The sequence below is a fragment of the Lissotriton helveticus genome, chromosome 5_1 (genome assembly GCF_964261635.1).
Source record: "Lissotriton helveticus chromosome 5_1, aLisHel1.1, whole genome shotgun sequence".
NCBI lineage: Eukaryota > Metazoa > Chordata > Amphibia > Caudata > Salamandridae > Lissotriton > Lissotriton helveticus.
The window spans coordinates 605,309,036-605,324,706 of record NC_136065.1 but is presented as its reverse complement, the minus strand read 5'-3'; the positions used below and the strand labels follow the sequence as shown (position 1 = coordinate 605,324,706).

Genomic DNA, 15,671 nt, shown 5'->3' with positions numbered 1-15,671 from the left:
TTGAATTTTTAGATGTATTTTGCAGAGAATGTTTGTCTGAAGAGGTGCTGTCTGATAATGGCCTCAGTTTGTTAGTAAGAAGTTTGAAGATTATCTGTTGGAATGTGGTATCAGACACAAGAAAACTGCTAATTATTATCCCCCCAATCTAATGGGCAAGTTGAGAGGTTTAATTGTGTGGTCAGAGAATCTATCCAACTGGCTATGAAGGGTGGATTATCTTGGTGGAGAGCTTTACAGGCCACTTTGCCGTCGTATCGCACCATGCCTATTATTGTTACTGAATGTTCCCTGAATTGCTTTGTGGAAGGCAGCCTGGTACCAAATTGACTCCTTGGTGGTTAAAGGAAAGTGGTGGGGAATCTGAGGTTGTTGATTACAAAAATATTAAAGTGTGTGGAAAACTAAGAGATAGTTAACAGGAGTCTAGAAACATTTTCTAAAATTAAGATCAATTCTGGACATTGGGGTCACAAAAACCTGTGGTGTCAGGTAAGGAGCTACCTAGATGGTGTGATTCTGTTAAAGTTGTAGAAGTTTATGGTAGATCAAGGAAAGTGATGGAAGTAGAAATTTGGAATATGAGCAGAATCTCAGTTTGCAGAGATTTTGAATGTGCTAAATTAAGTGAGGTTGACCATCCTGTTATCTCTGATGATGAAGAAAGTAACGTGTTTCTAGATGTTCGAGTGTGAGAGCAATTGTATGAACCAGATGTTAATGATGAGCACGGTTTTACTCCCATGAGTGTGGATGATCCTGGAAATGTTGCTGAAGGTTTGAGAGGGAGATCACAACTTCACCTGTAAAATGTCAGGAGTACATTAAGTATTGATTTAATTCTATTTATTGTAGGTTGAATGGCATTAACTTTAATACTATGTTTTATATTGTTGTTGTTGTTGTTGTATATAATTAGTTTTATTTTTATCATTTTTTTTTCATCCCAACAGAAAGAGGTATGTTGTTTTCTATTTCCCTAGAATGTGGGGTTATGCTGTTATACAAGGGGAAAGAGTGGCTATGAAATGCACACAGTCCAAATATGCAATTGAATGGTGGGTGATCGGGTTAGTATTGTAGTATCAGATATCCTTACTTCACATGGTACAGTAGCAAATAGGTGTTTGTACCTTACCAATATATACTCGCCTTTACAATATTCTGATTGTCGATATTTTGGCCACAATACTTTTGTTTGTCACTATTTGTGTCCTTGACATTCTTGCATACATCTGTGATATGCTGGCAATAGCCATGCTACCATATCTAAACTTATTTACCATTTACGGTAAGATGTTTCCCCTGAACAGCTTCATGGAAAAAAATCCAAAATGGCAGGAGCTTAATGCCAGTATGTCAGATTGGTAGTAACTATTCCTGATGATAGACCCCAAAATGCGTGAGTCCATCTTCAAACATAATACACCTACGTCATATGATGGGATCTTTTTGTCCCAGTTTGTGTTGAGCATTTCAATGTTTTGTCTGTCTAGGACCACCAAGATTCACAAGGTGGTCTCAAACAGAAAGCATACAGTAAAAATAGTGCTGTTGGCAAGACACTTAATTGGCCTATCACTCTAAATCCATTACTGCCAGCTCCAGGTCAGCTGTAAGGGTGTTCTGAGGCAATGCATTTTGAGACCCCATCAGCCCGTCACTATAAATGGTAGATGTCCCATTACCACGCTCCTCTAAATGTCACTGATAAACAAACTTTCTGTGAAGCCATGACTTCTTTGACAACTGTAGATGGGAATTTCTTTGAATATTTGAATTAACAAATCTTGTTTATAAAAAAAAACAGATTTCCTATTTTATATGCTTTGGAAAATAAGTTGTTTATAGTGCACTTTTTGGTGAAAAGAGGAACAGGTCAAGGATGTGCCAATTCCACTTTTCTGTTTCACCTAGATCCTGAACCTTTGTTATTTCATACGAGGAATGCAACATGCTCAGAGGGAATGAAAGGAGCGAGAGCCCTTTCTAATCTGTTGACCAATGCTGATATTTTATTATTACTTTCTAAATCACAAAACTCTTCGCCCCAAACCATGCAATTGATAGATATAGTATGATGAAATATCAATATAGGACTAGCTAGGTTGTGTTAGTGAGACTCAGGAGGTACATCTGTTGGCAAACCCTCAGGTTTGGTCATGAAGCCCTCACACACCAACCTAGTTGGTGTCATGCTTCATCATCGGGCCCACCACAGTGACACCGAATGTGTCCCGGGTGTGCTGCGACTCCAGATTACTGAGGAGCTGGTATGCTTGCTGAGTGTGCAGTGATAGTGAGAATGAACGTGAAAGGTTAAAAGCTATACAGGTGGTCCCAGTTCCCGAGGGTGAAAGGTAAATTTTAATACCTGGGCCCCTGTTAGCAAGATAAAAAGGCTGTGGACGATGTGGAGTGTATTAAGAGCTCCTACGTCCTTGTGGTCTACATGTTTCAGCCAGGCCTTTTGATTAAAACTGGCTTTCCTCAGGACCAATGAGTATGTGTGGGTGACAATAAACTATATTAAGTGACAATGTGTGGTAAAAAGTGTCGCACTCGCTAAGGTGCTGTACGTGTAAGAGGGGGATTCCCTCTACTTTACTGTACATAGAACATAAAGACAATACAGACATACAAGGGAGAACCAGTGAGAATGGTATTTACCAAAACACAACATATGGCCGACTTCTAGTGTTCGTGAGCGACCTAGAGCGGCAGATAACGTGGCCATGAGCGTTTGCCATGGCTGAAGTGAAAATATGGCGGTAAAGTTTTAAACGCAGTGGCGGTGGTGGGCTACACAGCGAAACAAGCATAGAGTGAGGTACAGGTAAGTATGGTACATAATTCCTCACACTTGCTACTTGCTGTTAAAGCCTCATGGGTCACTTGGCAGGGAGGGAAAGAAGACCCTAAACGTTGTAAAAGGTCAGAGTTAGGATGGTACCTGTTGAGAGAAAATGCTGCTTACCCAGAGCGTCGTGTAGAGATCACTCGTTTACTCACGGTATTTCCGATCAGCGTGCTCCTGCGACCTATCGTCCTGCTCCAGTGTCCCGAGTGAACTTTGCTTGGCTCAGGCAAGGGCTTAAATAGCTGGTTCAATTGGTAGCACCTGGAAAAGGGAACAGGGTGCGGTCGCGCTGGCTCTAAGTGCGCGTGTGCAGGGAGAGAGTGGCACTCACGTTGTGCATGCGCGGTGATCAGTTCCAGCGCATGCGTGTGCTACAGAGCTATACACATTCGCGCATGCGCAGAGGAAAGTGACTTGGGACCAATGTGTAGTGGCCCATTAGGGGTAAGAAGACGATAGAAAACAGTGGTAGCGACATGTGCGCACTAGCGCATGCGCAACCGAAGGGTAATGGCCCATAAGGGATGATTAAAAAGCAACAGTTAGCGAATTTAAAAGCATAGAGGCAAATACAGAGTTGGGACAGACCACGAGTCTGAGCGCAGACAGGGATACAGACTATGAACAGACAAGGAATGTTTATCTGGCTAAGGCATTCCACGGAATGGAATCATTGAGCCCCTCTATATGGGTAGAAAGGCGGTAAATCCAGCGTTGTTCTTTGGAGAGTAGTGTTTTCTCATCGCAACTGGATGGTGCAAATTGTTCAATGACTGTCCAGGTGAAGTCATTTGGGGTATGATTTTGGGTGATGAAGTGTTGGGTCAGCTTGCTGATGTTTTTGCCACAGCGCATAGTACTTCTGTGTTCAGTCATCCTGGTTCTGACCTTCCTGGTAGTCATACCGATGTATTTCAAACCACAACGACAGGTGATCAAGTATATTAAGTTGGAAGAGTTACAGTTGGTAAATTGTCGTTGTGTCCAGGTTTTTCCATTTTCCAAAGATAGTGTTTTGGAAGGGGTAGTTAGGTGGCAGACGCTGCAATTGTAACACGGTTGGTGGCCTGTTATCTCTGGTAGACCCCACGCATTCAAAATTGTCTGGCCTGTTTGCTGTTTCTTTCTGGGTCTCGTGGATACCAGTTGGTCTTTCAAATTCTGTGCTCTTTTGTATGCAAACCGGGGGGGATCCCAGTTCCTGGTGCCTGAATTGATGATCTTCCAATTCTTGCGGATTATGTTGGAAACCTGGTTCGAGGCGGTATTGTAGGTGGTAACACATGTCATGATGGGTGTTTCTTGTGGTTTGACAAATGTTTCAAGAAGAGCCTCTCTGTTCTGGTTGCGTGCTCTTTTGCAGGATCTAGAAATTATTCTAGATGGGTAACCTCGGTCCTCCAGCTTGTGGACCAAAGCTTTTGACTGGTGTTTGAAATCGTGGAGGTTGCTGCAGTTCCGGCGTATGCGCAGAAATTGCCCAAATGGCAAATTCTCCCTCAGGGGTCTGGGGTGGAAACTGTCAAAGCGCAACAAAGAGTTCCTGGATGTTGGTTTGTAGTGAGTGGTTGTTGTTAGGCCTCCCTGATCAGGTCTTATATTGAGGTCCAGAAAAGCTAGTTCTGTTGGGCTGCTGGTGCAGGTGAACTTGAGAAACGGGTCAAGATTGTTGATCCAAGTGAGGAAGTTTTTTAGTGTCTCCTCATTGCCCTCCCAGACAATGAAAATGTCGTCGATATATCGACGCCAAATTGTTATGTTGGCTGAGTAGGGGTTCGTGGGGGCTTCGATGTTAGTCTGTTCAAAATGGTGGACGTATAGCCCCGCCACGCTGGGCGCAAAGACACTCCCCATCGAGGTGCCATTGGTTTGTAGGAAGAATGTGTCCTCATATTCAAAGTAATTCTCTTTCAAAGCTAATGATGCGCAATCCAGGATGAAGTGACGTGGGGTGCGATGTTGCCAATCAATCTCCATCAGGACATCGTGGAGTACCTTCAGTGTGGCATCTTGGGGGAGGCTCGTATACAGGCTCTCAATATCCAGTCCGACCAGGAGATGTTTATCTGGGTCGAAACTGACATCTCTGATGATGTTGAGGAGATGTTTTGTGTCCTGGATGTAGGATCGAGTTTTCTGAACTAACGGGTTGAGGTAGTGATCACAGAACCGTGATAGCGGTTCTAGAAGGGATTTGATGCCTGACACTATGGGTCTGCCCGGAGGTGGGGTGACCCCTTTGTGCACTTTGGGCATGATGTAAAAATAGGGTACTTTTGCGTCACGTGTATTGGGATATTCAGCTTCTTGCTTCGAGATGTAATCAGCGTCAGACGCCTCTTGCACTAGTTCTGTGATCTTTTTCTGTAAGTCTTTAGAGGGGTCTCTCTGTAATATTCTGTAGTTGCGAGTGTCGCTGAGGAGTCTGCGGCATTCGATGTCGTAGTCGCTCTTGTTCATGATGACTATTCCGCCTCCCTTATCCGCTGGTTTGATGATGCGAGTGGGGTCATTTTGGAGTTTCTTGACGATTTCCCTGTCTTGAAAAGAAAGGTTATTGAAATGGTTTTGGGGCTGTAATTTCTCGACCTCTGAGTATACTGCCAACTCAAAAGTGCTGATCTCTACTGGCACAGTGGCAGGTGGCGGGGTGAAATTGGATTTGGGTTTCAAGCCTGTTTCATTGATGATTTCTGGGTCATTGGGTTTCTCTTTATTTTCGAAAAACGCTTTTAACCTCAGCTTTCTGAAAAACTCGGTCAGTTCGACATGGAGTTTGAAAGTATCCAGTCTGGTGGTGGGAACGAATGACAGTCCTTTATTTAGGACGTTGGTTTCCTCATTGGTGAGGGGTGTGTCAGAAAGGTTAAATACCAGAGTGCTAGTATTTGCTGGTTCAGTTATTTGCTGGGGCCCGCTTGCTCTTTGGCTTTGTTCCTCGTGTTGGCACTCACTGGGTCCTCTTCTGCTGACCACTGTGCTGGTTGAGGTGCCCACTGTACTTGCTGTGGCGGATTCCTTCTCTTGCCGCGAGGTCTGCGGCCTTGGCCTAAAAAAGGATATCTTTGGTTTGGGTTATTTTGGTAATACGGCACCTGGCCAGGCGGGTATAGTGGTGGATATCCATAGTATGGAGGCATGGGTCCAAAAGGTGGTGGTCCGAAATTTTGGAATTGTGGGGGGCCTTGCCAAGGTTGTGCCCGTTGTTTACCTCCACGGCCTCTCCCTCTTGCTTTGTAGGATCCATTGCTGGAGCCGCTAGATATGGAACTGTTGTCTCCCGAGCTATCAGTGTTCTGGCCTTTTGTGGGTGCAGTGTATACATCATCAGCATAAGGATAAGTTTTTAAGTAGCTGAAATTCTTGAGGTCCTTTTCGAATTTCTTTATTTTGGTTTGGGTTAGATATTCTTTATAATCGTTCATCTCCCGATTCTGATCTTCCAGTTTCTTTTTGTATCCTGTCAGAGTGGTTTTGAAATGGGTTTCGGTTGCTTGAATCTCTATTATGACTGCGTCTGATAGACGTTTAGCAGTTTTTATTATTAGGATGAGCCAGTCCCTGGTGCAGTGCCAGGCTATGAAAGTATCCAGTCTGGTGGTGGGAACGAATGACAGGACTGTCATTCGTTCCCACCACCAGACTGGATACTTTCAAACTCCATGTCGAACTGACCGAGTTTTTCAGAAAGCTGAGGTTAAAAGCGTTTTTCGAAAATAAAGAGAAACCCAATGACCCAGAAATCATCAATGAAACAGGCTTGAAACCCAAATCCAATTTCACCCCGCCACCTGCCACTGTGCCAGTAGAGATCAGCACTTTTGAGTTGGCAGTATACTCAGAGGTCGAGAAATTACAGCCCCAAAACCATTTCAATAACCTTTCTTTTCAAGACAGGGAAATCGTCAAGAAACTCCAAAATGACCCCACTCGCATCATCAAACCAGCGGATAAGGGAGGCGGAATAGTCATCATGAACAAGAGCGACTACGACATTGAATGCCGCAGACTCCTCAGCGACACTCGCAACTACAGAATATTACAGAGAGACCCCTCTAAAGACTTACAGAAAAAGATCACAGAACTAGTGCAAGAGGCGTCTGACGCTGATTACATCTCGAAGCAAGAAGCTGAATATCTCAATACACGTGACGCAAAAGTACCCTATTTTTACATCATGCCCAAAGTGCACAAAGGGGTCACCCCACCTCCGGGCAGACCCATAGTGTCAGGCATCAAATCCCTTCTAGAACCGCTATCACGGTTCTGTGATCACTACCTCAACCCGTTAGTTCAGAAAACTCGATCCTACATCCAGGACACAAAACATCTCCTCAACATCATCAGAGATGTCAGTTTCGACCCAGATAAACATCTCCTGGTCGGACTGGATATTGAGAGCCTGTATACGAGCCTCCCCCAAGATGCCACACTGAAGGTACTCCACGATGTCCTGATGGAGATTGATTGGCAACATCGCACCCCACGTCACTTCATCCTGGATTGCGCATCATTAGCTTTGAAAGAGAATTACTTTGAATATGAGGACACATTCTTCCTACAAACCAATGGCACCTCGATGGGGAGTGTCTTTGCGCCCAGCGTGGCGGGGCTATACGTCCACCATTTTGAACAGACTAACATCGAAGCCCCCACGAACCCCTACTCAGCCAACATAACAATTTGGCGTCGATATATCGACGACATTTTCATTGTCTGGGAGGGCAATGAGGAGACACTAAAAAACTTCCTCACTTGGATCAACAATCTTGACCCGTTTCTCAAGTTCACCTGCACCAGCAGCCCAACAGAACTAGCTTTTCTGGACCTCAATATAAGACCTGATCAGGGAGGCCTAACAACAACCACTCACTACAAACCAACATCCAGGAACTCTTTGTTGCGCTTTGACAGTTTCCACCCCAGACCCCTGAGGGAGAATTTGCCATTTGGGCAATTTCTGCGCATACGCCGGAACTGCAGCAACCTCCACGATTTCAAACACCAGTCAAAAGCTTTGGTCCACAAGCTGGAGGACCGAGGTTACCCATCTAGAATCATTTCTAGATCCTGCAAAAGAGCACGCAACCAGAACAGAGAGGCTCTTCTTGAAACATTTGTCAAACCACAAGAAACACCCATTATGACATGTGTTACCACCTACAATACCGCCTCGAACCAGGTTTCCAACATAATCGGCAAGAATTGGAAGATCATCAATTCAGGCACCAGGAACTGGGATCCCCCCCGGTTTGCATACAAAAGAGCACAGAATTTGAAAGACCAACTGGTATCCACGAGACCCAGAAAGAAACAGCAAACAGGCCAGACAATTTTGAATGCGTGGGGTCTACCAGAGATAACAGGCCACCAACCGTGTTACAATTGCAGCGTCTGCCACCTAACTACCCCTTCCAAAACACTATCTTTGGAAAATGGAAAAACCTGGACACAACGACAATTTACCAACTGTAACTCTTCCAACTTAATATACTTGATCACCTGTCGTTGTGGTTTGAAATACATCGGTATGACTACCAGGAAGGTCAGAACCAGGATGACTGAACACAGAAGTACTATGCGCTGTGGCAAAAACATCAGCAAGCTGACCCAACACTTCATCACCCAAAATCATACCCCAAATGACTTCACCTGGACAGTCATTGAACAATTTGCACCATCCAGTTGCGATGAGAAAACACTACTCTCCAAAGAACAACGCTGGATTTACCGCCTTTCTACCCATATAGAGGGGCTCAATGATTCCATTCCGTGGAATGCCTTAGCCAGATAAACATTCCTTGTCTGTTCATAGTCTGTATCCCTGTCTGCGCTCAGACTCGTGGTCTGTCCCAACTCTGTATTTGCCTCTATGCTTTTAAATTCGCTAACTGTTGCTTTTTAATCATCCCTTATGGGCCATTACCCTTCGGTTGCGCATGCGCTAGTGCGCACATGTCGCTACCACTGTTTTCTATCGTCTTCTTACCCCTAATGGGCCACTACACATTGGTCCCAAGTCACTTTCCTCTGCGCATGCGCGAATGTGTATAGCTCTGTAGCACACGCATGCGCTGGAACTGATCACCGCGCATGCACAACGTGAGTGCCACTCTCTCCCTGCACACGCGCACTTAGAGCCAGCGCGACCGCACCCTGTTCCCTTTTCCAGGTGCTACCAATTGAACCAGCTATTTAAGCCCTTGCCTGAGCCAAGCAAAGTTCACTCGGGACACTGGAGCAGGACGATAGGTCGCAGGAGCACGCTGATCGGAAATACCGTGAGTAAACGAGTGATCTCTACACGACGCTCTGGGTAAGCAGCATTTTCTCTCAACAGGTACCATCCTAACTCTGACCTTTTACAACGTTTAGGGTCTTCTTTCCCTCCCTGCCAAGTGACCCATGAGGCTTTAACAGCAAGTAGCAAGTGTGAGGAATTATGTACCATACTTACCTGTACCTCACGCTATGCTTGTTTCGCTGTGTAGCCCACCACCGCCACTGCGTTTAAAACTTTACCGCCATATTTTCACTTCAGCCATGGCAAACGCTCATGGCCACGTTATCTGCCGCTCTAGGTCGCTCACGAACACTAGAAGTCGGCCATATGTTGTGTTTTGGTAAATACCATTCTCACTGGTTCTCCCTTGTATGTCTGTATTGTCTTTATGTTCTATGTACAGTAAAGTAGAGGGAATCCCCCTCTTACACGTACAGCACCTTAGCGAGTGCGACACTTTTTACCACACATTGTCACTTAATATAGTTTATTGTCACCCACACATACTCATTGGTCCTGAGGAAAGCCAGTTTTAATCAAAAGGCCTGGCTGAAACATGTAGACCACAAGGACGTAGGAGCTCTTAATACACTCCACATCGTCCACAGCCTTTTTATCTTGCTAACAGGGGCCCAGGTATTAAAATTTACCTTTCACCCTCGGGAACTGGGACCACCTGTATAGCTTTTAACCTTTCACGTTCATTCTCACTATCACTGCACACTCAGCAAGCATACCAGCTCCTCAGTAATCTGGAGTCGCAGCACACCCGGGACACATTCGGTGTCACTGTGGTGGGCCCGATGATGAAGCATGACACCAACTAGGTTGGTGTGTGAGGGCTTCATGACCAAACCTGAGGGTTTGCCAACAGATGTACCTCCTGAGTCTCACTAACACAACCTAGCTAGTCCTATATTGATATTTCTACATATAATCAGGGGACCCGGACTAGCTTACCTAGTCCTCTCTCTCCCTTTTGATTTGCAGATATAGTATGATGTCTGCCTACAAACTGATCCTCTCCAAGAACAACGCTTTTACTTTTTGCAGAACTTGCTGTAACTGAAATGTACTGGGTTGGGTTATTATCTGGTCTGTGAAGGCGATTACATATTTGGTCATATGTATCTTGCCAAAGTCTATAAAGTTGTGATATTTGTGATAGCTAATTTTAAATACTCCTGTCTTCATGTAAAAAAAGATTGTGAAAGATGGTCTGATCATAATGTGGCCTTCTGTTATATAAATAAATATGTTGCCCAAAGCTTTTTATTTACTTAACTATCTACTTCACGTACTATCTAAAATATCATATCTCAATTAGCAAGGTGTTTGGGAATTGGTTTGAGGCCTAAAAAGAAAGCAGGGTTTTGATAAAGGTTATTGAAGATTGATGTATAAATGGTGGAACTTGGGTTTCCAGATTTCATTCTTTGTAACAAAAGTTATATTACAGCAGTGGTTCTTAGGAGAAAAGGACAAGACGTGCTAATGAATCGGTATTAAATTCGACTTACTTCAACATTTTAATATTTTTTCAATAAAGAACTTACAAAGGAACATTTGTTGCCCCAGATTTTCATTCAGAGTTGGCTGAAAATTGTCCCGATTTTGTATCATTGTTACTGTATGAAATTGGGTAATCAGTTAAGAGGGGTGACTACCCTCCTTTAGTAACAATCACAATACTTAACAAGGTGAACGGTCAAAGTCACTATATTAACCAAAGTTTAACCCTTGGAGCTAAGGCACAGAGCAGGCAGGCTTAACTTAGAGGCAATGTGTAAATTGTTTATACAGTACCAAAACAGCAAATAATTCAAAACACAATACAATAAAAATCTCATCTTGAATTACTAAAATAGAGTATTTTTAATAAATTGAAAGACATCAAAACAACAAAAATCTAGTGAGGGAACCTGAGATATTAATGTTTCAAATGTTGAATTAAAATAGAACCAAAACATGTTAAGGACAAACTGAAGTCAACTGGTTGTGGTCGACTAAGACCTAGGTGCAATTTGAGGCCGGCCACAATGAAGTGTGGATCAGGGATGTATGACGTTACCACGCATACTTTTAGCATGCATACCTTTACAACGCAATTTTTACAACGCAGGATCCATTACAACGAAGTACCATTACAACGCATTTTTTTACAACGCAAATACCTTTACAACGTATACCATTACAACGTAAGTATCGGTAAGTATATAATATTTTTAAAAATGTGAGTTATTAAATTTAATATAATTTAATTTAATATTTAATTTTATTTAATTTTATTTTAATTTAATTTAATTATTTTTAAAACCCAAACCTAGCCCTGAACTCTAAAAATACCCCTTTACCCAAAAACCCAAACCTACCCCTGAACCCTAAAAATACCCTTTTACCCAAAAACCCAAACCTAGCCCTGAACCCTAAAAATACCCCTTTACCCAAAAAACCAAACCTAGCCCTGAACCCTAAAAATACCCCTTTACCCAAAAACCCAAACCTACCCCATAACCCTAAAAATACCCTTTTACCCAAAAACCCAAACCTAGCCCTGAACCCTAAAAATACCCTTTTACCCAAAATCTAGCCCTGAACTCTAAAAATACCCCTTTACCCAAAAACCCAAACCTACCCCTGAACCCTAAAAATACCCTTTTACCCAAAAACCCAAACCTAGCCCTGAACCCTAAAAATACCCCTTTACCCAAAAACCCAAACCTACCCCTGAACCCTAAAAATACCCTTTTACCCAAAAACCCAAACCTAGCCCTGAACCCTAAAAATACCCCTTTACCCAAAAACCCAAACCTACCCCTGAACCCTAAAAATACCCCTTTACCCAAAAACCCAAACCTACCCCTGAACCCTAAAAATACCCTTTTACCCAAAAACCCAAACCTAGCCCTGAACCCTAAAAATACCCCTTTACCCAAAAACCCAAACCTAGCCCTGAACCCTAAAAATACCCCTTTACCCAAAAACCCAAACCTAGCCCTGAACCCTAAAAATACCCCTTTACCCAAAAACCCAATCCTATAACATTTTTACTATAATTATATACTTACCTATACTTACGTTGTAATGGTATGCGTTGTAAAGGTATTTGCGTTGTAAAAAAATGCGTTGTAATGGTACTTCGTTGTAATGGATCCTGCGTTGTAAAAGTTGCGTTGTAAAAGTAGTCCGTTGTAAAAGTTGCGTTGTAACGGTTGTTTACCGTGGATCAGGTACCAGATTAGACCCATTCGGAGGATTTAGCTTGGAGCTTAGTCTTAAAAATGTAAATCCGAATACTTCAGCAGGGCAAGGCAGCAGGTGATAGCTCAGGAGGGCTGCACAAGTTCTAATAGCTGTAAAATGAATTCCTGATGAAGCGGTTGATTTTGGCAGGAAACCCCGAGCGCAGGAAAATTGGAATTCTGTGTCCAGAGAGGGTCCTTTGACAGGCAATACTTTTGGTGCATTTGCCCGGGCAAGTTTCTTCATTCACACTTTTTATGAGCGCTGATTCCTCCAGCACGGCCAGTTTGCAGGCTGTAGCCAAAGAGGGCTCCACAAGGCCAAACACCCTCTGTGAGATCTCATTGCAGAGGATTTGCAATTGCAAAAAAAGCTCATAGCGGCGGAAATCTGAAACTTCAGCCAGCGGCAACGCAGCTTGGTCTAACTGGCTTGGCAGGTTTGTCTCAACCCTTGAGAGTTCTTTGGAGCCAAATGGTTTCTAAGAGCCGACTTTTCAAGGGTGGTAGGAGAAGTCCATCCAGACTAACCCCAGGGTTCCAGGACATAAGGAACTGCAGTTGAGATCAGGACTCACTCCAGCAGAGGCCACCAGCAAGGTCCAGGACAGCCCAGTCAGAAATGGTCATCTAGGATGTAGCCTCCTTTTACAAAAATAAATATGTTGCCCAAAGCTGTCCATTAATGTAACTATCTACTTCACGTACTATCTAAAATATGGGATTGATGCCAACCTGACTTGTGGAACAAGGAAAGTGGTTTGTCCAACTGTCATCTGCCTGGGAAGGTGGACTCCCCTTTAAAGTAAATTACATTCCTGTGCACTGCCCAAATTTTCACTCTATCAGTGAAACAAAAACACCTCCCCACAACCAGACTTTTGTCTCTGCTTTGGGAGCAGTTTTCACACCCCATTCAGAACATGAGCACTTAGACTGCTGCTGCGGAAGGCTAACACAAATTAGCCTACTGAGGCATTAAGCAGGGAAAAGGTGACTTCACCCATGAATTGGGTTTTTAATAAATCTTACATAAAGTTCTTGAATTAGATTTCTAATGGTTTGCTAGCCAGAGATAGTATTATTAAATTAAATAGTGTGTCACAATGTTTCTCCATGGAACAGCCAGACTTACTACAGTGAAAATAGATTTTGAGTGCTTGTTACTCTAAGGACATGTTTAACATTAACTTTCTACATATCCTATTTTTAAATACCATGCATACTGCCTTACCGACTACAAGGCCTACTTAGAGGTGACTTATTTAAAGGGAAGGTTCAGACCTGACAAAAGGGTTTGCTCTGACAGGTCGAATCACAGTTTTTAAACTGTTCCAGTCAGGCTAAATGGTAGGACTGAAGCCATGTTTGCACTGCTACTGTACTTTACTGGCACTAATAGCAATTAAGTTATAGGCCCTGGGTACACCTTGCACCATATACTAAGGACTTATAGTTAAGTTAAATTATGCCAATTAGAGTTATGCTAATTCAAGCATGTTTGAACGGGAAGCACAGACACGTTACTACTAGTTTGCAAAGAAAAATTGCACAGAGCTATACAGTCAGCAAAAACAAATCGGGAACACACCTGTGGGGTACACCATACAAAAGATGGTAATTTCCTAGAGTTATGACATGCTGGAGAGTACACAAGACAAAAAGAGTTTTGTTTAATTCTGTTATTCAATGTCAGAAATAAAAACATTTCTAAATTTGATCGTAGATCAAAGCAGGTATCCTTTTACTGAAAACAGTCTGGAAGATGTATTCAATGTTAGATTTTTACTTTTTGAAATTTAAGTACGAACATAAGGCAAATATATGATGTGTTTTTGATTGAGCTCAGATATCCTAGGGCCAATCCTCATCTGAGTCTCAAAATATCCTAAACCCTATCTTCTAGAATGGGACCAAGTAGCTGCCTAGTTGATCTTTGTTTTGTTTTTAACATGATGACTAGATCCTTTTTTGCATTAAGGAAATAGGCTGCAGAAATGAGAGCGACACTTTTGTATGACTTTTGGTCAGCCATGTTACAAATAGGCCTTTTTCAAAATGTGGTTCAAAGGGTGTTTTAATGCATGACTTGTAATGCACGTTGGATATTAAAGTTGGCAATTCGGGTTGACTTTGTAGAAGGTATTTAACTACAACTATTACATGATTACAAATAGTTGATTTTATGGCTCAAGTCACATTTGTTACTAGAGGAGAGGTCTAAGGTTGCAGATATGAATTGTGTTCGAGGATGATAATCACTGATTTCAAAACATTGTAATACCAAAGAAACCAATCTAAAAAGTAGGGATGAGCACAAGATGGCCATCTTTGGATCATAACTATCCTCGGAGAACAGCATGTATTAAATAATGGCAGTCACTTGTAATCTATGGGTGTTTGGTCTACTTTTCTTAAATTGTACTCTGGCTAGAAAGTATTCCCGCTTTTGTGTTATCATTCCTGTTGAAAACAGAGATTAATCTGTAAACTGCATGCACTGCAGTTCAGTCATAAAAAATGTGTACTTTATGCCTTATTCATTTTGTTTCAATATTTTTGATAAATTGTTTTATGTCTTATGTTACTGCGTGAATACAATATAAGAAAATATCTGCACACAAATAATAGTATTTTTTGTATTTGGATTGGACTTTGGCAAAGACAGAGCCAATGAAAATCCAGAGACAATATTAATTCATTCAAACACAAAAAGGTGACATGATTGGGGAAAGGTTTGTTGATGCTCCTGCTTTTTCTTTCACTTACAATTGTTGGAATCGAGGTTGCTGTAGACAACAGTTGTTTGATTATTCTGTATCTGTCATAAAGAGGCTTCATAAGGCTTTTCTCTTGCCTTGTCACCTAGAGATGAAACAATGTCAAGAGATTATATAATAGCGTTAAATGATAAATGTAAGCTTTACAGGTGGAACTACTTTTCAAATACCACATAAAACGGCATACTGATGTTTTTACATGTTTACAGTGGTAATGTGTCATCACTCCTAATAAAACATACACTCATGAACATATGTTTGGAAACATATTATACTTTTGTTTTCTCCATGTTTTCACTTTTTTATGACATGGACTAATTCAGGGACTTTCAGAGTATCCACCCTCACTCTTACAGTTTATATTTAAAGTTGTTTTTTAAGCTACTCTTCTCTTCTCATATTAGCTTAACTTGTTATCTCTATGAGCTGGTTTCCTTGGTTGTACTACCTTAAATTTTCTTTTCACTGTATATTGTTTAAACTTATCTATGACCTTACAAATTACA

General features: G+C 42.3%; 1 protein-coding gene across 1 annotated transcript in view; it reads right to left on the bottom strand.

The window, feature by feature from the left end:
• Positions 1–15,671, bottom strand: part of FAM13C (family with sequence similarity 13 member C) — a 794,386-nt gene that overhangs the window by 77,533 nt on the left and 701,182 nt on the right. Inside the window, exon 11 of the mRNA XM_078642967.1 lies at positions 15,155–15,250. Within this exon, the coding sequence (XP_078499093.1) occupies positions 15,155–15,250 (96 nt within the window). The remainder of the gene's footprint in view (positions 1–15,154; positions 15,251–15,671) is intronic.